Below are 27,052 nucleotides of genomic sequence, written 5' to 3' on the forward strand. Positions count from 1 at the left end.
CATGGTAATAAATCTTTTTTATCCCCCTATTAGTCTATCAAGTTATTTTTGGTTAAATCTCATTTAATTTCAGATCATGCTATTGAGACAAGATTTTTAAAATTGTTATTAAAACATTAACTGTAAGCTGGCAAAACACGTTTGAGTAAGTATTAATTATTTAAAATGAGTTTTAAGTTTAGTCCAAGCAGTTCTGAATTCAAAAATAAAACCAAAATCTTCTCTGTGATTGGCAATTCTTTTTAAAAACTGTGACACATTTGGAAAATAAATCACCAAGTGTTTGAGTGAATATGCAGGAAGAGAGGGAAAGTCGAGTGGGGCACTTGGGCTGAACACTGAAGAATAGGTAAGATTGAGGATTAAAGAAAATGGTCAAATAATTTTCACACAATGGGAAACACAATGAGGAAAGCAAGAACTATTTCCAAGGAATACCAAATATCTCAATTTGGCTGGGACACAGGTGAGGGGCAATGATAGGAAAAAAGAATATGAAGTTAGGTGTGGACACACAATGAAAGGTTCTCAACACCAACAGTAAGGAATTGGACTTTTTTCAGTAAAATAATTAGGGAGTAATAGCAATAGAGATTTCAAGTATGAGACAGATTTCAGAGTATTACAGAGGTAGAACAGACAGAATTTGACAACAGAATGAAAGCTAAGTGGATGAAAAAAACTAAATCAAAGACGATGCAAAAGTGGAATTCGGGTAAGAACTGAAAGGACTTGAGAGCTTTAAGCTAAAGAACTGTCAGTATCTACACTGATTTGTTTATGTCAAGGGAATTTCAAAAGACAGACCAAGATATTGGACTGATACAAATTTTATTTTTCATGCTAAAATGTTTACAAATTTTATTTTATCATACACAATTACAAGAGCAACAGTTACAAGTAATTAAAAAAATAGCATTTGGGGGCACTTCTATTCCTTTTACTAATGTAAGCATGTTTTGTTACATGAACAGCAACAATAATTACAATTACAGAACTGCTCAACTTGGAAATTTAGTGTGTTATGATGGAGGCTAACACAGGTTATTAGCAAAGAGTAAGTGCCCAAACACAATCTTTCATTCTATATTATTCTTTATTCCACAATTACAATCATGGATTAGAATCTACCCAATAATGCCATCATTCAAATGTGTGACTGATCAGATCAAATCAGCAAGCATTTTAAATCCTTTTCCAAAATCTTAATTTAGTTCTACAAGGAAATATACAACAAAACACAAGGCATAGCTTGCTGATATTTTATGCCTAGAACAAACCATTACATAATGAAATTATGCATCCTTTGCCAACTTGGCATTTGTTTCATCTCACACAATAATAAAAGATGAATAGTACTTATTTACAGCACTTAGAATCACCTGACCACAGCTGATACAGTTATCTCCCAGACTTCTAGTTTCTAAAATTCTGGGGGAAGTGGGACAATTTGAACAGTAATAGTCTACATGGTAGTAATATTACCTCTTGGCCATTGGCCCAATACTAATCCTTTGTTTTTTAGTATACAAAATATGCTCAAAACATTTCTCTTAAACACATTTCAATTAATGTAATTAAACAGAAGGCAACAATTTCCTTCTAGAAGAGCTATTTAGCTATGAAAAACTTGCCAAATATTTGTTAAATTAATTTATGGAATATTTTTAGGGTCAATACAGATATTTAATTTAGAGCCTGTGCTAAACATGTGTAAAAAGAACTACGAACATAATCACACTAGTTTTTTTTTTAAAAATGGAAATACCATTTTCAACCCTAATTTTATAAATATATCACTTGATTTATCCAAAGTAAGGATAAATTTCAAAAATCCACTGTGAAATTTACATTTTCACTAAGCACAAAAATACACAAATATTAGTTCTAATCAGAAATTTCAGCTAAGTGAAAACTTTTACTTTGAAATAAGTAGATCGGGGATACAGAAGTAAAATTTTTGATCGAGGCACATCACAAATATATTGTTCTCATGTAAAAATAATTTTTTTAAAAGAAATAATGTTTTTAACAGTCTTTTCACCCCATCTTCTCAAACACATATATTGTCCTTAAAATATAAGTTTCAGATAAACATCTCATTTAAAATCTGATTTTACCAAAAAGACAAATAAAACTTAAATATTCTTAAATGTATCTGAGCCATGTAGTTGCTGCTTCCAGATATTATGATCTAAAAATCATGACACTATGGTAACCAACCTTTGGTTTGCAACCTAATACCTTGAAATTCAATTCACACTGTTTACCAAAGAAGTCTGATGTATATTTGTAAATTTAAAATTTTGTATCTTTTAAAAAGAAAAAAATCCTGTGTAACAGATAAGTATGAATTTCAAAAACTTTAAAATTCACTGATAAACTATTTTTATCATACCAAAGATCTACAAAATAATAAAGTATCCTAATAGTATTTTGAAAATACTATCAAAAACCTCAAAATCTTATATATTAAGTGCAAACAACCAATACATTTTTACAAACAAAACATTTTCAAAGGCTGGAAAGAAAATATGCTAATTGTAAGAGCAATGATGTTTGAGTCAATCAGACATGTTTTCAATCTCAAATCTGCCATTCCAGGCTTATGCATAGTTCTTAACTTCTCCAGAACTGGATCTCCTCGGATATAAAATGGGGGGCATCGTCAGTATCTACTTTAGAGGGCTCTTGTGAGTAATAATCAGATAATCCATATAAGAGATTATTACGATATCTGGCACAGTAAGTAACTAATAAATATTAGTTACATCAACAGTGACTTATTTGGGGGTCATGCACCTAACAAACTATTTTCTTAAATGAAATAGAATCATTATAAAGAATTAAGAATTTTTTAAAAATTGGTGTAGAAGAGAGTTGGGGACATGCTCTACAACAAAACACCCCGCATTATATTGCAATAATGATACTTTTATTATGTTTTGGCTATCACTCTCCCTCTATTTTAACACTGTACTGTATCACTTCCAAAAAGTTGTCATGAACTCTTATAGAAAATAATTACCTCATTGGCCTGAACAAACAAGAAAGGCACAGAAAAACTGCTCACAAATAAAACCAGTCATTTACATGTTAGGTACTATAGTAAAGGTGGTTATTTAGCAATTTCAAGCAATTTATCTGGTATCTACTATTTTCACACTGTTCTTATTTCAAATCTCAAATACACTAATCTCTATTATTTATAAATAGCCTACTCTCACAACCTATCAGCCATATCTTTACTGGAATGATCAAGGAGTATAAATTTTAACAGAAGAAATCAGCTATAGATTATGCTATACCAAAATATTGTATAAGTGCTCATTTTTCATTTAGAGTATTTCAGGTACCAAGTTAAAAGCACCCAAATCTTAGTCCATCAGTATTATTTTGATTGTCACTGTTAACTAAGTGAATGTTTTCTCTGAGTTTTAATCATACTAACCTGAGTCAACAGGGCTTCCTAATGGACTCTATTTTAAATGACAGAGCACATACATGAGAGACCGCAAAAGTAGGGCTGGCCCCAATAAAACTATTTACTAAGTATGTGATCTTCCGCAAGTCCCTTAACTTCTCCATGCCTCTCCTTCCTGTTCTAAAAGATGAGGAATCTGCCACCCTTTGTCTGACTCACAGGACGAGTGAATTATGTAGAAAAACGTAAGAAAGAGCTCTAGAAGGGCATAGTGTTAGATACACGTATCAACAGAGACTTGTTAATAGTATTAGATTTGGTTAGAATGACCAGTTTATTAAAAGGGTAATTTAAGAGACTACTATCAGAAAAAAGTGAAACATGTTTACCATATCCTTTGATAAGATCTGAGAGCAGTTTTAAAAAATGTATCGATATCTACCCTATCACTATATAAGAAAAAATTCACTGGACAACGCTCATTCATTCTTCCCTGTGTGTGTGTTTAATGGCTATAACTGTGTTTCACCTGAATGTGTTTTGGTAATTTTATGAATTTACAGCCTGCTCTGTTCCAGGCTTATTCTGGCAAGTTACTTAAATGTCTCTGAGAGTAGTCACAGGTGATCCTTTTTTCCTCTACTACTGGTTTTCATTTACTTTAAATTCTAGGTTCTTCTACCTTATACTTCATGGAAAGTAGGTATAATAAAGAGTTTTTAATTTAAAAATGAAGAGAAAATATTCAAAACTAAGTCACTAAAAGCAAATGTTCCCTTACTTTGTCTCTTCAGCAGACACTATGCATGCACTCTAAAAGGATACCAGGACCACAAATCAATAGAAAAATCCATTTAATTTACACTACATACTTTTCCAAGGTTAAAAGATACAGAGCAGAAAAATAAATCACGATTGATTTCTGAAGGAGGCATATCTGAAGGATGATTCTGAAAAAACAAATGGTGATTTTGAAGTAAATGGGACATGAGGACAAGGAGAGAACAGAATTTGATAAAAATTATTCAAATATTTTTTGATTTTACACAAAAAGAGTCACTGAAATACTATTATCTCTAGGTAGACAGGTGACTGGTCAGGTATTTAGAAAGACTCGGAAGCCCTAGGATAGATGACAGTTAAAGTCACAGGATTAGAAATTTTGAGGCAAAAGAGGATCTAGATAATACTCATTAAAAGATATCAAAAGAGAATGAGGGAAAATGAAATGAGAATGATCTGAAAAATAACAAACAGAATCAATATATGAGGGAAGTGTGCAGTTTCAAGGAGAATGGGAGTAGTCAAAAAAAAAAAAACAAGAAAAACACATTAAGACTGGGTTTGACTAGTGAGTCTGTAACAGATGTGATGGGGGGACTTTAACAGCAAAGATGGAGGAGTTAGCAATGGGTTAAGGTAAGACAAGCAGTTAAAAAAAAAAAAAAGTTTGTGCATTCCACCCATTTAAAATATTCACTCAGGAAAATGCAGAGAAAATGATAAGAAAGCTAAGGGGAGACCTGAGTGTTTCGAGGCAGAAAGGCAGCTTCATTCGCTCTAAACAGTTAAACAAAGCTTGTGTGTTACAGCTGAGAGAGTCTTGACTGATAAATAGGTATGTCTGACCTAAGTTAGGCACTTTAGGGGAGGGGGAACCTGACTTCTGTCACCAGGGAACAGAAAGAAATTAATCTCAAGCCACTTATTATTATTATTATTATTTTTTTTTTTTTTGGTATCACAGTCAGCCCCTACCCTCAGTGGTATTTATTTACAAGGTAATCAGAGCTTGTCAGGTGAAAAGGCAAGAAGCCAGAATGGAAAATGGTAGTGAAAATTATAGAACAGCCAACTGAAAAAGTCAGTAATTTACATTTGAAAACAATTTTAAATAAAATTCAAACAAAAAACTGAAAATTTTAAAATATCACTGCTAGAGGAATGGTATCCATGTGATGTGCAAAGTGACTCAATTTTTAAAAAGGATAATACAGGTTTTAATTTGATATAGCCACCATCATTTAATGACAAGATTTCTTGGATAACTTCTACCAAAGACATGATTTCCTCCTTAAAACAGGCATAAAATGGATGACGTGGGTGACTTGGGTACCTAAGAGTTGTGAAAAGTGTCTCCACAACTTGTTAGTATGAAAAGCAACATTAAAGTAGAACACCAAAATACTTCATTTCAAAACTACTTTATGCCTAATCCCATATGTAACTGGAACCATATTCAAATTCTGTAAGTTTCTGCATTTCATTTTCCTGTTTTACTTATTTTCATGAGCAACTTACTTCATTTTGAATCTGTACTTTATTTGACATTAAAGCTGTATAAAAGCCATGCACAGTTTATTTACAGTATTGTACATCAACTACGTTTGAAGACTACACAAAAATTTCACAAAACTTACTTATATGGAAAGACATGTGAAACAGGGGGCTTTAAAAAATTTTAGGTACAGAATTTTGCAAAGATTATTTTGGTTTCTAGTGTTATGCAAGCACTAGCTTGAAATAAGACTGACAAAAACGTGCAAATGAGTAGAATTTCAACAAATGAAAAACTACAAATGTTTTGGCTAAAAGCTAAAATACCTTGAAATACTACTATGTAGTGATGGGAATTTATAACAGAAAAAAGGTTATTTTTTCAAAGTCTTTCATGAATAACAGGCTCTCAGTAATATTCTATAAAAACATTCAGAAATAAAGTTTTTCAAATTCTGTTCATCAAAATTATGTTTCCAGTAGTGACTGAAGCTGTGAATTGTAAATAATTATTTATTGTCCTACATGGGAAGTCTCAGTGTCCCTCTCTGGGGACAAGGGGAGAAGAAAATCAATTGGCAAATTTAGATTCAAGTAAAAGATCCTGGTACAGATATCATGAACACAGAGTAGAGTGTTGCAATAATGTACAAGTCCACATACTTTTAACTGTACCCCTAAAATGGAAGTGTAAACTTCAGGTTTGTTCAATTTAAGATCTCCTAGCAGGAAGTAAGTACCTCATCCTTCAGAGTTCAGAAAATATTAATAGGGATTTCTTCTTCTCCAGTGGCATCTCTTTTAGTTTTCACTGTTGGGGCTGAAGTACATTTAGATACTCAGACTGCCCCAACTGGTAAGTTGTGTTCCTTCCGCAATCAACATACTGGTACCTCTCCTGGGATATCTGTTCAGAGTGTCCAAAGTATGTTGTTGTCACAGTAACTCTAAAAAAGAAACAACAACAACAAACTCAAATGCGGAGAAACATTCAACAGTTATATATAAAAAAGTTTTCTAAAGTGAGACTACTTTTATATATCAAAATTTTCTGAGAGAGACTGATTAATGATAACTTAATATTGTGGACATGGGTCTCTTGGGGACTCTTTCCCCAACAGATAACATAAATGCTGGTTTAGTAAGCCCTACTCAAATAATTATACAACACAAATATGATGTTTCCAGAACACTTATCACTAGATAAAAATATGGAAGTTCATTTCACTTTTAAAAATAATTATATAGGGGCAGCTGGGTGGCTCAGTCAGTTGAACGTCTGACTCTTGGTTTTGGCTCAGGTCATGTCTCAGGGTTGTAGGATGAAGCCCTCCATCTGGCTCAGTGCTCATAGTTCTCTCATCACAGGAAAAGGGTTCTTCGGATGTCAGCTAATGGCCCAAATACCAAACCTATCATGTTTTAATGACTTCGAGTAACACCAAACTTCCAAGCCAGTAACAGTATTTCTCATTACTTTTAAGGATTTTTTCCCACAGGCAGAAAACTGGACGCTAAGCTCTGTTCTCCTCTCTAGTCCAACCCCTTCCACCTTCCAGCATTCTTGCAAAGTCCAGATTCACTGCTTAGTGGCCATGTCATCCTTCACTGCTTCTCTGAGCTTCCCACTTCCTCATTCGTAAAGTGGAATAATATTTACTCATCTCATAGCACTTCTGTAGGGCTTAAAACCCAATTGAACTAATATTTGTAAAGGTGTTGTGTATGCTATAAGCCAATGTTATACATCCAAAGTTTAACAAAGAAATATCTCAAAAAAAAAATTGATACTCACTGCATCATGAGTACTATGTTATGAACTTTGATGGATATCAGTGTACAGAAATCACTGTTAAAAAGAAAAAACAATGAACAAATTCAAGCAATGATATTACAAATTTAAAATCATTTAATTAGGATTCCTCTGACATTATAACTAGTAGAGATACTATAAAGAAGATATAAAGTGGGGCACCTAGGTGGCTCAGTTGGTTAAGCGTCCGACTTGATTTCGGCTCAGGTCATTATATCAGGGTCCTGGGATCAAGCCCAGAATCAGGCTCCCTGTTCAGTGGGGAGTGTGCTTGTCTCCCTCTCCCTCTGCCCCTCCCCCCTACTTGTGCATGCACTCTTTCTAAAATAAATAAATCTAAAAAAAAGGAAGATAAAAGTAAGCATATATTGACTGAACATTTTCTATAGCTCAAATAATGATAAATTGTTTCATGACTTTTTATTCTAGAAACAGACATGCTTTCCTACTACAGCAGTTGTAGAGTTGTTTAACATGGGCTACAGATTATTGTTACTTTTTATTCACCTTTTGAAATTGTAGTAAACAGTCTGTTACTCAGAAATTCTGTTAGCCTGGTATCAAAAGATGGTATTTATCCTTTTTTTTTACTTAACGAGAGTCAATAATCAGACCCAACTGAAAAGCTTCAGAACTTCAAACCAATAATAGAGTATGATAAATTACTAGCACTTTGAGTTTTCCTATACTAAAAAGTCAACACATACTAAAATGTATGAGAATATGGTTCTCATAGTAAATAAAAAGTGACATCGTGTATTTGATCTTAATTCTGAAAAATAACTAAGTAAAAAACAAATATTAAGTATATAGGTACATAATGTACATAAATGTGATGTATGTTGACAAGGGAGAAGAGAAAAAGAGAAGAGAGAGGCCAGAAGGAGTATTCCAAATGTGGTTTCTTGACTGCTAAGACTGCAGGTAATTCAAAAGATAGTCATACACTTTATTCTAAATACTTAATAATTTAATGAGAGAAAACTATTAAAAATCAAAACTTACTACATATAACTCATTTCTTCTGCTATGATAGTAGGTACTGTATAATCAATCTGAAAGGCAAAAAATGAAAATAAGCCAACTGGAAAGAGGATCAAAGCATCAAGTATTTCAGATACTTTTCCCAATTTCAAAGAGTTTAGAAATCTCTCCCTTTGCAAGGCTGATTCTAAGACTTTCTTATACATGGAAGGGACACATGTCAAGGTCACGTTTTTGAGGAAATCCTACCCGCCCCCAAGTTAATACGATAGACAAAGTCAAGACTCACTGAACTCCTCCAAAGTATTTCATGACAGAAGCTTACTTGTTTCATATCCAGTGGGCCAATATTGGTTATGTTGTTTAAGCGTGCCTTTCCGATAACTGTTTTTGAAAACTGAACTTGTGCAGTGATGTTTTCAACTTCAACAGAATAATAGTTATTGTTTGTTATATTTAGTGTGTTCTGTAAAAGAAAGAAGGCAGAAAATGTATAACAAATATGTATTCAAAATTAATTTTAAAAAATGACTTCACAAAAAAATAAAAAGACTTCAGCTGTGGCCATGCTTCAGTTATTAGGAGGAAGAAAAGTATTGCCAAAAATAACATAAGACATTAAATGAACTGGTTATTTGGTTTTATGATGAGTACTATGTATATAATATGCTAATAATAAATACACAATTAAAAAATAGTCCCAGAAAATGTATATTATAGGAATATAGAAAAATGCATGTTAGAAAATGTATTTGTGGCATTAGCAAAAATTCTATAAAAATAATTTTTAGATTTAATCTAAGTTTTTGCTAAATGTTACTATATAGATACCTTCACAGACATTATCAGTAAGCTATTTCTTATTCTATTAAATACAAAGATGACCATTTAAAATGTTAAATAGTACTTAAAATAAATTTTGTTTAAAAGACACTGGTATTTTAACTTATGTATAAGTAGAGATTTCTACTGGGTCACTTTGAAGAAGAAATGGGTAGATTCAAGTCTGTTTGTTGGAAAGAAATGGACCTACATCATTTCTATACTTAATAGGTGGGGCAACTTCTGCAATTCTAATTCACAATGATTATCTCAAAATATTTTAGAAAACAGCCAATGAAGAAAAAAAAATGTTAAATCAAGATAATGAATAAGTAATAGTAAATAAATAAATTAATAAAACATCTGAAACAGTCATCATGAAAGAAAATCAATAAATGATAAATATTTGTAAGGAAGACTGTAATGGTTACCATCTATACAAAGAGCCCTTACAAACTGAAAAGAAAAAGACAAAGCCTTAAGGAAAAATAAAGCAAAACAAGAGCAAAACATATGAGTAAATAAATCAGAGGAGTACACATATGAATGACCAAGAAACACTTAAAAATTCTCAAATTCATTTATAGTTGGGGAAAAGTTGATTTTAGTACAAAAGGAATATTATTTTATGTTCATTAAACTAGTAAAACTTCTAGAAAGCAACAAATTCTATTTCCTGGCAGGGATATGAGCAAAAGGGTCTATTTTTACATTCCTGGAAAACACGTGAAGCCTTGCGGCCATTCTGATAAGGAATCTAGCAATATCCATTAAAATAAAAATAATGTATATCCTGTGACCTAGCAATCCTACTTGAGCATTTATCCTAAAGAAATAAAAGCATTGGGACGATAATGACGGTAGTGACAAAAACAAAGAATGAAAATAAAGCAAATGCCCATCTACAAAAATAATGACTAAATAGTATTAAATCATTATATGGAATATCATGCAGCCCATTAAAAAGAATGGATTAACTCTAAGCCAGAAAATTAGGAGAGATTTCTACTAACAAGATGCATAAAATATGTACAAAATATTATTCTTTTGAAAATAAATATTAATTTAAGAAAAGCTAAACATACGAGCTTATAAATTAATATGAATATGGAGAAAGACGGAAAAATGCAATTATGGGGTAAATGGAAAGAAGAGAAAGTAGTCTCAGCAAAAAAGGATAAAAACAAGAATATGCTAGCAATCAGTGATTTTATGATCACATTTATGCATTCATTTATAGTTATACAGAGAATTTTTTAAATTCCATAATGTAGTAGAAATAACCTTTATCTAAATATATAAAAATTTTCTACTTAGCTCTGTTCCCATTTCAATTTAATTTCTAGATATTATAGGAAAGGGATTGTTAATTTGAGGTCAATGGACAAAGAAAGGGATTCAGAAGAATCTTTGGAATCCTTTGTATATGAAAATAACGTTGGTATGTGTCTTTTTCTGAAGTGCCTACAGCTTTCATTAGAATATTAAAGGGATCAATGATGCAAAACTGCTTGACAACAAAATTATTTTTAAGAATTAGAAAAAGATATACTGATCATTAGATAACAAACATTAAGACAGATGAAAAAAAATAAAGTTTAGTACTATCAGACATTTTGTTGCTGAGAGCAGTGAGAATCCACTTAATTTGTAAGTCAAGAGACCACAATCATAAGCTTTTAAGTAATGATGATTTATTATCAAAGGCCTTAAATGATCTGTGATTTTTAGTTAGCAAATTTGCATTTAGGAATCTATCCTATAGAAATAACCTGAAATAGAAACAAAGTTTAAGAACAAAGATGTTTTTCTGAATATTTGTAATAGCAAAATTAAACATCTATTAAGAAATGGTTGAGTAGGGGCGCCTGGGTGGCACAGCGGTTAAGCGTCTGCCTTCGGCTCAGGGCGTCATCCCAGCGTTATGGGATCGAGCCCCACATCAGGCTCCTCTGCTATGAGCCTGCTTCTTCCTCTCCCACTCCCCCTGCTAGTGTTCCCTCTCTTGCTGGCTGTCTCTATCTCTGTCAAATAAATAAATAAATAAATAAATAAATAAATAAATAAAAATCTTAAAAAAAAAAAAAAGAAATGGTTGAGTGAATTATAATACAGCCATATAAAAGAATACATGAGGGCACTTAACATGAGAAAATTTAGTGAGATCTCACTTATGGTTAAAATATGCATATGTATACACTTACGCATGTGTGTATTCCTTACATACAATATGAAAATATTTGGCCACATTTGTAAATGTGCATACAAATGTATATATGCGTCATCACCAAATATATGTATATGTTAACAGGTCTAGGTAGTAGAAGTAAAAATAATACATCACAGTATCTGTCAAATGTATAATGATAATTAAATATATTCATAAGCAGAAAACAAATGTTACTAAAATGGAGTAAGTAGTACTAATGCGTATTACTCATTTTAAGAAACAAAAGCAATATTATATAATTCCATTTTCCAAAACACTGATAGAGAACCTACGGAAAACTCAACCTCTTATCTCATGGTTATCCAAACTTAATGTTTATCTTATATAATAATGCTATCTCTTATTTAATGTTCAGTCTTTCTCAGTTAAGTGTTAGTATCCCAAAAAGTGGGAATTCCTGAATAACTACTGAAAATAGAGTATGATAGTTACATCTAAATACACTGATATTTAAAAGGAACCATCACATGACTTTTATTTTTTATTATACATTTATAATATTTGATAGTAAAACAAGTTTTGGAGATTGGTCAAAAAAAACCTGGCCACTGTTTTAAACACTGTACAAAAAGAAAAATACATTCCTCATTCCAGATGGCTGTTAAAGTGAGAAAATACTCAACAGTAATTCTCCACTCATACGATTGATTTATATTTAGCATTGTGTTGTTTTATGCACATGTTTTTTCCATAGATATTTTTTTAAAGCCCTTAGATAAACAACTTTGGTGGTAAGCAATGAGAATAAATGGACCCATGGGAGTTCTTTTTTTTCCCGTAATTAATGAGCAATTGTACTTTAACATACTATTCCCCTACACTCCGGTCCCTCCAACCTCTCCCAACTACAACTAGCTGTTATCTCTACCACTGCCTCAAGCATATGAACAACCTCTGCAAGGAAAACCAACTAAACTCCAGTTATCACTCTTCCAAACAAACCACTGCCACACAGATGCACTGAGGCCTGAAACCATACATAATTGCTAATGGCATGACCAGTACACATTTTCCTTTTTAATAATTCAGTGCTTTGCAAACCATGCTTCTTTTCAAACAAATGTTAACATGTAAACAGGTAGACCTTCTCTGAGGTTTTATTTGTTGTTTTCAGGAATGAGAAGGTTGTAGAGTACTAAAAACAACTGTCCAGGGAAACACTGTGGATGTTTTCCCACATACTAATTTATAAGAGAAATCAAACAGTCACTTGTACTTTATCTTTAAACACCATAAAGGAATAGTCTGTTAAAATGGCAAAAATTGTATTTCAGCAAATACAAGGAAAAGAAAATGGTACATTTATCACATTTATAGAATCAACTATTTTAACACTTTGCTAGGAATTAGTTGGGAGTCACATGGTGAAAAGTAAACATATTGTAAATGGTTTTTTTTTTTTGCCAGCAACTGTTTATTTTACCATCTTAAAGGCAACTTCAAATGCTAAATGATTCTATATATACAATTGCCAGTACTTATTATTTGCCATTTTCAGCAGAACCAGAAATGATAGAGAAGATCAATAGCAGACATACAGAAAGCAAACTGACCAGTGTCACATTTAATACTCTCTCAAAGGGACAAAGGTGTGCTTAATATCGTAAAGGAATGTAGCCAAATATTTTTAATGTAAATTTGTACTTACCGTGATATTTAAATATACTGTACGCTTTTGAACATCATAACTGACGTATGCTGATTTTACGCCAATGTATTTCACGTCAATAGAGCGAGGGAAAAGGAAAAACACAGCCAATCCAGAAAGGAGCAGACAGACAAACACAGAAGCCATCACATACAGCTTTCTGAAAAGAAAAATGGAGTATTGAAATACATGTGCATCAGAAATTACATAATGAAACATTCAGAGAAGATTTTTTCAACTTGAATTTTTCCCCTATTATACTAGCAGGAAAAGATGTGTAATTTTACCAACATTTTATTTTATAAAAGTATTTAGTAGGGATGGGTCTGGTCTATTACATGTTCAAATGTTCTCCTTAAAAGATGTACCTTTTTGGAGACTGGGAATTCAGGGTTATTGCATGTAGAACATTTACGACAGCGTTTCCTAAACCAGACCTCACACTAGAATTAACTAAGCTGGGGAACTTTATGAAAATATGGATTTCAAGACTCCCTTCTCTGCCTTCTGAATTCACTAAAGCAGAATTTTCACATGTGGGTTTTGCCATTATATAATTCCCTAAAGTGACTGCTCATCAGAACCTGTGAAGCCCTTAAAAACATAATGACATAATCACATGCCTCATCAATCTCACTAAGTCTCACTAAGACTCTGAGTCTCTCATCCCAAAGTATTTATGTACTCAGTTTTAAAAATACTGTTTACATTAATCAACTCTGCTTTGATGATGTTGTTAAACTGTTTCTTGAAAATCAGGAAAGGGGATAATAGTATGCAGATATAAGACAAGAAAAAAATAAACTTTCCATGCCTTTGCTACTCTTCTAACTCCCCTTGAAATGTATCTCTTGCTCTTTATTTCCAATCTCCAGATAAAAACTGCCTCTACAAGTTTACCCTCAAAATTAGGGTTTCAAATTACAATTTTCCTATTTTTTCCAACAAATAACTCTCAGCTCAAAGCCCATAGCACCTTTGTTTGTTATTTCTTTCTAGGTCTTGCATGTCACTTACTTTATCTTTTCCTTATGCTCTAGTCATTCAAAAAATTCTCATTTTATCCTTTCTTCCATTTTCTTCCCCACCAACTTCCAAATTCCTTAATAGATCTAAGCTTTGCATGCCCACACCGCTATTTTAAGTGACTCTTGCAAATGTTTCATAAATGCTTCTGACTATTTTGTCCAGGAAACGATAACAAAATGGTTTATTAAAAACAAAATAAAACAAAATTTCACTACGTCACTACTACTAGCCCCATACTGTTGTCTTGAGTGAACAAAGAAGTTCCACTCACTCACTAGATTTCTTCCCAACCTGAGTAGGGTGGTTATCACTACTGGATTACTTACTATACAGTTTAAGCACCTGTTTATAGTACCTACCACACACCAAAACACCTAAAAAAGATATTAAAGAGCTCAAAATTCATGATTTAACAAAATCTGAAATTTTGCTGGATTTTATTATTTTAGTGTTGTTTTTATTTTTAATTACAGCAAGGTGAGCCCACCATGATCTATTTAGGGCTTAGGGCCTATAAATCAGCTCCAGTTGTTAATATATGATCAATGTTCTAAATTTACTCTGTACCCCAAGTTTACAGCCATAACAAATATATCTCATCTTATGGGATAATAAACATTTCACATAGTATTTCCGACCAACTGAAAAACTGGCTAGTTCACTGAAGAATATAGATTCTATTATAAAATTCACTAGTAATAATTTTTTATGATTCTAGGAGCTATAGTACTGATGAAGTTATAATGGTTATGTGGCTTATTTGGACTCAAGTTAAATTTCTACTTTTGCCATTACCTGCTTATAACACTTCGGGCAATTTACTTTTTTCCTCCACTTTAAGATCTGTAGGTTTGTTCTGAGAATCAAATGATACAGCTAAAGCATGTAAACAAAAGCAATCAATAAATTTCCTAACTACCTCATCACAACTCCCCCAATTTACAAATAATCAGAGTTGTTTGTAAAATATTGTAATTTTAGTAAAAATTTAGAGTCTTTGTTTTTTCATTGCATATCTGAAGCTCCTAAAAATTCCTAAAGGGTTTCCTATAGTTTTCAGATTTCTTAGCTTACTAATGGTGTCAAGATCTGGATCTCATTTTCTCAAACTTCATCTCTACCACCTTCCAACAGCACTGTTCACTTTAGGCATAGATCTGAATGACATCTGTTACTCTTGTCCTTGCATGTTATTCCCTGTCTGAACTGCCCACTTCCACTTTGTTTTCTACTTTTCTAAGATTCAGCTAATGCTTCATCTTCTTTGAAACCTTCCTTAATTCCATAAAATAATTTAGATAGATACTACTCTACTCTGCTCTCTTAGCACTCTGGAAATACCTCTAACAGGTAAGACAGAGATCCTGTAATCACTTGCTTACTTGTCTGTCTCCTCTACAAAATCCTAATTTCCTTTTACCAAAGATACCTTTGTTAAATCTGTAACCCCAGGCCCTTACATTAACTGATGTAACAGGTACTCAGTAAGCATCTAGGTGCCCTCCACAGTATTTCATAAAATACGGAAAATGTATTTTCTGTTCCCTCCCCCCACCTCTTTATCAGGGCCTTCAATTACATATACAGAGGCCACCTGAATTTGTTCCACATATTATTAATGCCCTGTTCATTTTTCTCAATCTTTTTTCTCTTCGTATTTCATTTTGGATACTTATTATTCCAACGTCTTCAAATTCATTCCTCTTTTCTTCTCAAGTGTCTAACCTGCTGTTAATCTCATCCCATGTAGTCTTCATGTGAGATACTTAGTTTTCATGCTACTTGGATCTTTTAAAAATATCTTCCATGTCTATCCTTAAGTTCCACCTTTCTGAAAATATGGGATATAGTTAAGATAACTATTTTAACTATCCTTGTCTAATGCTTTCATCTATGTCATTTATTGGTCTGTTTCTATAAGTGATCTTTCTCCTCATTACAGGCTATATTTTTTTCATTTTCTTTCCATGCTTGGTAATTTTTAATTGGATTCCAGACTCTTATTATTTTACTGTGTTGAGTGCTGGATATTTTAGTATTCCCACATATATTCTTGAGCTTTGTATTTGGGATACTGTTCAGTTTCTTGAAAAAAATTTGAAACTTTTGAGGTTTGCTTTTAGGTTTTGTTAAGCATGAACACTACAGCTTTTAATCTATGGCTATTTATTCTGTTACTGTGGAAATAATCTGAGTATTCCACCCAATTCCCTATGAATTATGAGACTGTCCACAGTGATTGGTGAAAACTATCCCTGGCCTTATGTGGGCTCTGAGGACTGTTCCCTCTGTTCTGTTTTGAGTGGTTCTTCCTTTAGGTACTTTCCTCACACATACACACTGATGAGGACTCAGCTAAATACTCAAGGAGTACCCAGTGTAGCTCTCTACCCTCCAGTACTCTGTCCTACTAACTCTGGTCTTGGCCTCCTAGATTCCCATTGCCATGTATCTCCTCAGTTTAGGGGGACTGCTAAGCTCTGCCCGGGTTATTTCCATTGTGCTGTGCTTTGATATCTTTTCCTGGACAGTAAGATAGTACAATCGTAGGACTTACCTCACTTGTTTTCCCCTTCTCAAATATCACTGTCCTTTGCTGCCTGATTTCCACTATCTAAAAATACTGTTTCATTTATCTGTCCAGTTTTTTAGTTATTTTAGATAGAAGAATAAATCTAGTTCCTGTGATGATTCCATCTTGCTTGGAAGTGAAAAATCAAATTTATTTGATTTTGTACTTATATTCCTTTGTTTTTATGCCAAGAATCTTATTCCCTAATGGTATCAGTATACAATTACTTATCTGCTTTATGTATAAGTTTCAAAATTATACTAACATTATTCTTAACAATGCAGCTATTGAGTACAGTTTAAACTTTTGTTGTATTCCACATCTTACTAGACACTGACAGTCAAAATGAAGTATTTTCAAGTCACTTGAAGTGATTCTTTAATCTGTGGTTATTCCACCAAAGGACATACACTTCAAATCATTTATTTCAATTTTTAGGAACTGCTTTTTTTTTCTTCTGATTTCATCTTTTACGTTCTATTTTTTAAAAAAGTACTTCTAAAGCCCAAACAATATAAATATATATACATACACAGATATCTCACTTGCTTACCTATTCCCTCTTCCAAGTTCCCTCCCAAACTCTGAGAGTAATCATTTTATTAGTCTTTGGTTTATCAATACACTGTTTCTCTCTCCTCCTCTATGCATGTGTGTGTTTTCAGATAAAAATGTATCTGGCTATCAACTGTAGTAAAATATAGAGTTCTTCCTCATTCCACTTTATCATCGTACAGATGTAGCATAACTTATTCTACCAATACATTATCACTGGCCATTTACATTTCTAGTCCTCTGCAATTACAGACACTGACACGGTGAATACCTTACGCAAAAGCCACCTACTATATTTGACAATTATCCTTAGAAAAAAATTTTCAAAGTAGAATTCCTGAGCCAAAGGGTATGTGCATATATAATTTTCCTAGATAATGCTAAATGCCCTTTGCTAACAAGGTATGAGTGTGCTCATTTCACACAGTACTGCCAACAAATTCACTGTCAAAATTTGGAGTTCTGGCTCATGATAGATAAGAAATGGTATTTCAATGTTTTAATCTGTTATTCTCTTATGAGCAAGACTGAACCTCTTCTCACATATTTACAGGACATCTTTCTTGTGGACTAGTCGTTCATAATATCTGTGATAATATGCAGACATCACTTCCCAGTTTGCCACTTGTATTTTGGCTTTAATTAAGGTTTTGTTTTCATCTTGTAAAACTTAATCTAGGCTTTGTCAAATTAATTAATCTTTTCTGTCCTCACTGGATTCTGAATCATATGTACGAAGTTTTTTCATCCTAAGATTATAGAGGAATTAACCCTAATTTCTTAAATATTCATAACCATCTACTACATATTTTATAATAAAGGGTCAGATCAACTTTTTTAAATCCTTGGTTCATTTTCTATGAATATTTAAACATGCTGTGCTACTGGTTACTTGTCTGGAGCGCTGTGATCAAGAAGAAGCATGCCAATCTGATTTTCTGTCCCTTATAAATTAATTCATCCTTTTGCCTGGGGTTCTTCAAACCGTTTTCTTAGTTTTTTTTTTTTTTTTTCCTTGTTTACCTTCGAAGTCCAGTAATTTCATTAGGATGGGTAGGATGTTTTGAAGATCATGCCATGTCTTTTCAATATGTAGGTCTGTGTCTTGTTTTACTTCAGGGAAGTGTTCTTGAACTGAATGTTTATTATTTGTTCAGTTTGATTCCTTCGATTTTTCTTCAGGGGCTTCAGTTATATGAGCGTTCAATTTCTCTGCTTGTGTTTATCTTACTTTTCATTAATTTGTGTGTGTTTTCATTTCCTCCTTTGTAACTTCTATTTCCTCTGCCATACTTTCCATGGTATCTGTTTGCCCTTGTTCTTCCAGTCTTTGTTCTTCCAGTCTTGTCTTCACTTCTGAAGTTAATTTTTTCTTATTCTCTCATGGGTTCATAGTCTCTTTTCATGTCCTCATGTTGTTTGGTCATCTTATTTCTGAGCCTTTCAATTTCTGACTCCTGCAGTTCTTTCATAGCTTCTACAGTTTTAATTTCTTTAGAACATTTATAATATTGTTACAGTTTTCGTGTTTTTTCTGGTATGCTTCTATGATCAGGATTTTCCGTTCACTTTTGTTTAATCTGTCTTTGTATGATGCTTCACTGCAATAATTGTTGCTCATTTTTAAATGAGATGTTTTTGTACTTTTAATAGAAGCTTGCATTTTAGGTGATGAGGATGAACCACAGTGACCTTCCTAGCTTCACTGCTCAAAACGCCATCTTCTATTATAATACAAAGTTGTTTTCTTTCTTTCCTTTTTTTTAAGATGGCCTATATGTATACACACTTCTATAGTTCTGAGATTCTCTAGTTTTTGAACCTTTTCTTCCCTTTTCCATATTCTTTCCCTGTACAATATGGATTCAATCCCTAGCAGGCTTTTCCTCAGGGTATGTCTGTCCTTTTATAAGAGTTTTGGGTGAGTTTTCCTAAGGTCTTCGAGGGACCACAGTGGTCTAGTTCCTTCTGATCTTAAGGCCCCTCAGTGAATCTGTGACCTTTTCTGCACTCTCTCCAAGGTACAGCACGCCAAGAGTCCTCCCACTTTGACAGGTTATCCAGAAGTATTTGCTGGAAGTGCTCTGAGTGGGACCCTCTTCTTTAGGGAACTGTATACCAGAGCATTTGTTCTGTGTACTAGGGCTCTCAGGACCTTCAGCAATTCTTTTTGTTTCCCTTCACAAATTCCACACAGCTGCTAACATGTTTTGATCCTTGCTCCATTTTCATTCTGGGGTGAGTAGGAGAACCTTAACACCCATTTTTGATAAAAATGTTTCTGTGTTTCCTACTGCTGTTCTAAGTTTGTCTGTTTTGGTTAAACAGATTTGAGAAGATTCAGATACTATGCCACTTTGAAGACCTTACCCCAATCAGAAATCCTTTTTCTTTTTTTAAATGACACAAAGCATTGATGGCATAATTTAACAACCTGATAACATTTTTCATTTTAACAGAGTTAACTAGAGTGATTATATGTAACTTGAAAAGCAAAAAAATACAAAAAATTTTGCTATTTTCTTATCATCACTTACGTCCTTCTTGGCCTTAGTCTCTGATCACTATATGGAATCAATGCCACCAGCTGGTTTTCTTGCCCTAAAAGTAAAAATAGGTTTAGAAATTTATTAACATGATTAATTAAAATAGTGGCCTTCTTTCAAAGCCAGAATATCATCTGGCTCTCATCTTATTCCTCTGGTAAACTCTCAGAATCTTCAAAAATTATCTAGTAGACACTAAGTTCCAAAACAAATAATGTATTTTTCATAGCTTGATGTCAGCTATGAATACAAATAATACGAAGAATGAGAAAGAGTAATTAATCTCTTTACTGAAAAAGATCTGAAAAGTCTCAGCTTTCAGAAGATCTGAATTTACCAAGAATTCTTTCAACTGTATATTTTCTGTTTAGATTTTGATTATGGTTATCTGGGTAAGAGCAGAAGAAATATTGCTACCTCTGTGTCCTGAAATCCTCTATACTATACTCCTTGAAAACCAAAATCAACACATTAACAAATCTCATGCTTCAAGAGTTCACATAAAATGAGGCTTCCACAACTATTCAGGCCACACACTATTTGCAGTAAGTCAATTTAAAATCTATCCTTTATTTCTCGGGTTGGGCTATATCCGTATACTTTAATGGATAAATAGATCTTTAATAAACCAATTTTTCAATCTTATCAGAACTTGGCTTTTTGTATTAACTCTTAAAGCACTATAGTCAAATTCTCTTTTAAAGCTTCCTATAATGCCTCCATTATTCCTCCCTGCCCCTTCCACAACTCTCCCCTTATTTACAATACCTCCCCACACCCACAAGTAAATATATGTTATGTATTTATGTCTCTCTCTGTACATGTATCCTGTCTTGTTTGGTGGTATTCGTTTGACTAAACTACAATCCTGCTTAAAAGTAACCTTTCAACTACTATGCTGATACCCATACAGCTAAATGTGGATACAGAAAAACATGCAACTATGCTCACTGGCCTCGTTCAGATCACTGATCTCAAGTGGCCTTTAACGATGTCAACCATCATACAATATTCCCTAGTTCACGGTTTCAATCTGACTCTCCAAAACCCCAATTTTGTAACTTCAACTCTCTCTTAAAATCTCCAACAGCTCATTCCCTGTTCTCACTCTTAGCTCATGATGTGGAGAACTTCCACAAGCTCCCACTACGGCATCCACCCACCTGTTTCTGTGTCCATATGCTCTACCTTCCTCGTACAAAGCGTAAACTGCAGATGCTCCTCTGTAAGGGCAGCCCCCTGCACTTGGGCACTACATCTAATAATTCTCCCATCTCCTACAGTACCTGTTGTTTTTTCTCTACGGATTATTCTCATCAGCATACATATTATTCACTCCATCTTTAAAAAAATCCCTTTTCTGGGGCACCTGGGTGGCTCAGTCATTAAGCGTCTGCCTTCAGCTCAGAGCATGATCCCAGGGTCCTGGGATCGAGCCCCATATTAGGCTCTCTCCTCTGCTGGGAGCCTGCCTCTTCCTCTTCCTCTTCCACTCCCTCTGTTTGTGTACCCTCTCTCACTGGCTGTCTCTCTGTCAGGTAAATAAATAAAATCTTTAAAAAAAAAAATCCCTTTCCTAACCTCATAGCCCCCTCCAGCTACCATCTTTCTTCTTCCTTAAATATACAGTAATACTCCTCAAAAAACCTATTTTCTCACTGAATAACTTCACTCCTCCTATGCTCTCTTGATCCCACTCTGTACGTTCTATACAAGCTTATGCAACCTGCCAAGCTGTCCTTTTAAAGGTCTCCAACAGTCTCCATGTACATCACCAAATCCAATGGTCAGTTCTTGGTCCTTACATTACCTGATCGGTTGGTAGCATCTAACAGGTCCTTATTCTCTCCTACTTGGTACATTTGCTACATTTATTTCCAGGACACCCAAGTCTAGAATTTCCTCCTTCTACTCTAGCGGCTTTTTCATGTCTTTGCTAAATCTTTGTTATCATTGACTTTGAAATGGCGCAGTGCCCCAGGGTTCAGCACTAGGGTGTCTTTTTTTTCTGTTCACACGGATAAGCTTGGTGCTCTCACCCAACTCAGCTTTAAGTACCACCTCTAGTCTATGGCTCCAGCTGAGGGCTTGCGCTTGAACACCAGACACTTATTTTAACTTATTAAACATATCCACTTAGATGCCAAATATGCATCCCGAGGCTTGTTTCTCTACAACAGAGCTTCTGATCTCTCCCTGGACATACACACTCAAACCTTTTCTCCATCCTAATAAAGTGCTACTCCATTCTTCCAGCTGTTCAGACAAAAATACCTTCAGAGTCATCCATGATTTCCTACTAACCACAATCCACTTCTAGGCTGCCAAAACAGGCCTACTGGCTATACCTCAAAAACATATCCGGATTGCTAAAATAGTCCCAAAAATCCTTTCATTCTCTAACAGCTAAGTATCCCTGAAAAGATAAAACCATCACATTCAAAGGCCAACTCAGAGATAAACTTCCCCAACCCAAGGCATTTCTTAGAAACTGGTATAAACTGGTATACCTTCTATTGTTACTTTGTCCTTCCCTCAAGGTTTCTCCAGGGTTACCTATCACCTTCAACCAAGCAGAAAATGAGAATAGCACAACATATTTTTATTATTTCTACTGAAGTTCGTCTAGCCTACAAACATCACATGAAGATTATTCCCTTCTGAGTTTCCCTATGATATGATATTTCCTCCTATATGGCCCATCTTCATTTACCACCCCTCTTCATGTAGTTCCTCTTAAGAGTAACTAACTAGGGCATGACTAGCTTCTTACTATTCTTTAGACAATGAATTAAAAGTATTAGGTCACCAAATTACTTAAATTGTTCCCAACGCCCAACATGTGATTATGACCTTTACTGAGGACAGTCAGGTCTAAAAAATTTCAGTCAAGAGATAGTGCAGGGGCACCTGGGTGGCTTAGTTGTTAAGCATCTGCCTTCTGCTCAGGTCATGATCCCAGGGTTCTGGGAGCCCCACAGCAGGCTCCCTGCTCAGTGGGAGGCCTGCTTCTCCCTCTCCCACTCCCCCTGCGTGTGTTCCCTCTCTTGCTGCCTGTCTGCCAAATTAATAAATAAAATCTTAAAAAAAAAAAAAAGAGAGATAATGCATATCTGCTATTGCAGGTGGGAAAGAAAAAAATACTAGAGGTAGACTGGTGGTTTTCATTAGTACTTTAGGTACCTTAACATGCTTGTTTTTGTTTTTTTCAAAATGTTTACATTTACTTCTTTGTGTCTCTTTAACTGAAGATAACTGACACATAGTTTTAACTTTAATCCTAAAAGATTTTTAAAACACAGGGGGTTGTGCTTAGATCTATGGGTTTTATGTTATTTGTGTGAATGCCTGGAATTACTCGTTAAAGGAAAAACAACACAGTAACACATACCCCTAGGAATTCTTCCTGTTCCTTGACAAGTAGGACAAGTGACACTATCTCTTCCTGTGAATTCCACATATGGAAACTGAGAGACATCTCCACCTCTTCCATCTTCATTATGGACTTCATTATTAATCAGTCCATTCCTCATGTTTTCAGTTGATGTGACTCCATCATAACCATCTTCTTTATTTGAATGCAAAGGCAAATGAGAAAAAGACTTTCCCATGTCTAAAGAGAAAGAAAAATCTTAGGGTAAATTTCAGAAAATAAGCATACTCAAGAACATTATGGGACTTTTATACCAATCTAATTAATAGAGAGCAAACTTCAAGGGAATATTCAAATTGCTTTTTGATTAAGAAGATGTGGTCCATATATACAATGGAATATTACTCAGCCATCAGAAAGAACGATTACCCAACATTTGCAGCAACATGGACGGGACTGGAGGAGATTATGCTAAGTGAAATAAGTCAAGCAGAGAAAGACAATTATCATATGGTTTCACTCATTTATGGAACGTAAGAAATAGCATGAAGACCTGTAGGAGAAGGAAGGGAAGAATGAAGGGGGGTAAACAGAAAGGGGAATGAACCATGAGAGACTATGGACTCTGGGAAACAAACTGAGGGCTTCAGAGGGGAAGTGGGGTTGGGGGGCTGGGATAGGCCAGTGATGGGCATTAAGGAGGGCACATATTGCATGGTGCACTGGGTGTTATATGCAAATAATGAATCATGGAACACTACATCAAAAACCAAGGATATACGTATGGTGACTAACATAATAAAAAATTATTACTAAAAAAAGAATTATATTTAATCAAAGTAGTGTCTGAAAACAAGGAAGACAAGAATCCAAAGTGTTTTTCTAACAAAATATTACAAAATGATGTATCAGACTTGTGATGAGAATGGGCTTTCAAGCATTAAAATTTGACAGAAGTCTACACTTTCTCCAGGTTCTCTGAAAATAAAGTGGGCTTCACTATTCTTAGAATAAAACAAAAACATATTCTACCTTTAAACCAATTATTGCTAAAGGCTAAAGTTGGTTTAAGCAGATTATGATTACTTATTGTATGTATTAGCAAGAAAAGTTTGAAAGAAGACTTCAACTACCTCCAGTTAGACCTCAGTCTGTACTTTTCTAATTGATTAAATTCTTCTTTCCAGCTTATCTCTTAACTCAGGCAAAAGACCCTAAGGGCAAAGCATCCTGTGGTGGGAAGCAAAAGGAGCCCCTCAAGCAATAGGGAGCCAGCAAGACTGATGCCAAGACAATGGTGGGTCTGACCTTTATTAACCATTTGCATGTACCCATCCACCTTTGTACCACACATTCCTTATATAATAAACTCTGAAGTATTCTCCGCACTTTGGAGACAGTACTTCGAGACGTTAGTCCACCGTCTTCCCCATGTTGGCCTCACTGAAATAAATTCCTTTTTTTCACCACCGCTCCTCTCTCTGCTTTTGGATTTTGTCAGTGGTGAGTGGCTGAACCTGGTCTGTTTGGACTTCCCTTGGGCCCCTAAGCCTGGTTACAAGTTCAAAGTAGTATGTTTCAGCCTGTTAAAATTCATGCCCCTTTGTGATAAATAAAACCACAGTCCCTCTCATTCTCGCATTTCTAGCTGTAGCATTTAAACATTTGTAATAAAAACAACTCAAAAACCAAATCCTGTACATTTTTTTCATTCAACCTCTTCCAAGATATTTAATATAATTCACCAATACAAAGCAGTAAATTTTAAAACACTAATTTCAAAATTTTAATAGTATCAAAAGTAACATGGGTAAAATTTAAATTTATAATTGATATAAATTTAAAACCAAGTAAGAGTAAGTAGTAGTACCTACACATATACCATACCTATAACAATATAACCTCTGCAGGTGGGTAATGCAATAGCACTGCAGTCGAGTCATACAATTTTAAGGATGAAAAGAACTTCAAAGTCATATTATCCAATCTGCTGATATTCTGAGGGAAAATTAATAAAGCGGGAAAGAATTTAAAAATAACATTTCTTCTCTTTCTAAATTTGACCTTGTATCTTTTATCAGTTCCTAAAAATGATTATAGACATTCATACAAAAAGATAAGCATTTCTTTTAAAAATTCTCATTGAGGGACCCCTGCGTGGCTCAGGTGGTTAAGCATCTGCCTTCAGGTCCTGGAATCAAGTCCTGCATTAGACTCCTTGTTCTGAGGGGAGCCTGCTGCTCCCCCGGGGTTGTGCACTCACACACGCTCTCCCCTCCCAACTCCCTCTCTGACAAATAAATACAATCTTAAAAAAAAGTTTTTTTAAAATTCTCAGTGATCTCAGTAAGGAAAACTGACACTCGATATTTCAAGTAATACTACAGTATGAAGAAAAGTTCACCTCTGAATACTGGCATGCCATCCAAGTGTTGGGATCATTCAAACATAGTGCATACGGCAGGATAAAAAGATTATATAACTAGTACACAAATATAAAAGTATAGAATGATGAAGATGATTATTTTCACAATTTTACTATTAAAAATCTACATACACATTGTCCACAGAAGTTTAAAAACAGATGATTTTGTATCTTCTCTTGGTTTGTCTAATAACATTAAATCCAAGCCAAACCAACACTTGCCAGTCACAGATGGTTCAGGGGTGAATTAACATCATTGTCCCCATACACTGATCTATGTGGACTATCAGCTGAACAGGGACTGGGGCCCTCAGTACTGTGGCCACAGAAGCATCCTTTCTGGGATCTCAGTTAACACAGGAGTGCAAAGTACATCCCACTAGAAAGCTTTGGTGGGGGGTGAGGGGAGACACAGAAGGCGATCAGGATCAAGTGGCTCTCAGTCTGGGCCTGTTTTCTATCCGAATCTAAGTTGTCTTGATGAGTCTGCCTCTGACAGGTGTTTGCTTAAACAAGGCTAACTGACAAGCACCAGACTTTGTCAGGTACTGCGTATCGCCTCCCTCCCTACTGGACTGTCCTCACAGTAAAGAAATATTTAACCACTTTTATTCCTGGAGACTCGACGGTTTGTTTTCTATGAAGAGGTGCTACACCCTCTCTCTTCCCTGTATTCAATGTTCTTATCACAATCTCTTATGGAAAACCCAACATGATCTAAGACAGCAAGGAGAGTTTAAAAAAAAAAAAAAAGCACAGCACTCCATCCAATTTAAATGGGTTATTATCATCTGTGATAACGAAGGAAGCCAGCACCTTTACAAGCTACATAAACAAAACTCGGCACACAGCCTAATCCGGAAAGGTTAAAAAGATAAGATCAAGGCAACCGTGCAAGAAAACTCAAGAACAGCAAAACCAAGGGCCACCTGCCGCACAAAGTGTGGGGCCTGGAATCAACCCTACGCTCTGGGCTTGGGCCAAAGCCTGGAGCCCCCTAGGCAGGAGGCTGGGCCCCGGTAGGAGGTGACAACACCGCCATCACCCAACCCTGAGCGCCTCCTCGGTCTCCGGGTTGGCCCGGCTCCCAGGCGGCCTCTCCTCCTCTACCTCCCCGTCTCTCTCGGCTGTTCCTAGGGCGCCGCCGCTCAGCTCCACTCCGAAAAAGAGACCGAGGGGCTGCGCGTCCAGGGTCGCTCACCGACACGCGGGGCGCTGCGCAGTCCCGAGCTGCTCCGGCGCGCACAGACCCAAGGACAGGGTCACGAGGTCTGCAGTCCCGATCGCTGGGGCTGGAGCGACGGGCCTACAAGCGCCAGGGCGCCGCGGATTCGGGGCGGGGGAGGGGCGGCAA

The 27,052-nt window shown here is 35.0% G+C and overlaps 1 protein-coding gene and 1 long non-coding RNA gene across 3 annotated transcripts in view; one reads left to right on the top strand and one right to left on the bottom strand.

The window, feature by feature from the left end:
• LOC121105840 overlaps positions 1-24,962 on the top strand; it is a 28,515-nt gene extending 3,553 nt beyond the window's left edge. The window contains exon 3 of the long non-coding RNA XR_005838586.1: positions 24,461-24,962. This is a non-coding gene — a long non-coding RNA (uncharacterized LOC121105840). The remainder of the gene's footprint in view (positions 1-24,460) is intronic.
• Positions 815-27,052, bottom strand: TMEM106B (transmembrane protein 106B). Of its 2 annotated transcripts, none has more exons than XM_008686339.2 (8): positions 26,900-27,052; positions 23,292-23,513; positions 19,892-19,955; positions 13,199-13,358; positions 8,824-8,964; positions 8,520-8,569; positions 7,497-7,550; positions 815-4,374 (listed from the first exon to the last, which is right to left on the bottom strand). In XM_008686339.2, the coding sequence occupies exons 2-8, from the start codon at positions 23,509-23,511 to the stop codon at positions 4,284-4,286; spliced, it is 780 nt and encodes a 259-aa protein (XP_008684561.1). In that variant the 5' UTR covers positions 23,512-23,513; positions 26,900-27,052; the 3' UTR covers positions 815-4,283. The 2 variants fall into 2 exon arrangements, with proteins under 2 accessions (XP_008684561.1, XP_008684559.1); XM_008686337.2 differs by having other exon boundaries at positions 4,262-6,648; positions 26,900-27,050.

The sequence above is a fragment of the Ursus maritimus genome, unplaced genomic scaffold (assembly GCF_017311325.1).
Source record: "Ursus maritimus isolate PB19 unplaced genomic scaffold, ASM1731132v1 scaffold_3, whole genome shotgun sequence".
Classification (NCBI taxonomy): Eukaryota; Metazoa; Chordata; class Mammalia; order Carnivora; family Ursidae; genus Ursus; species Ursus maritimus.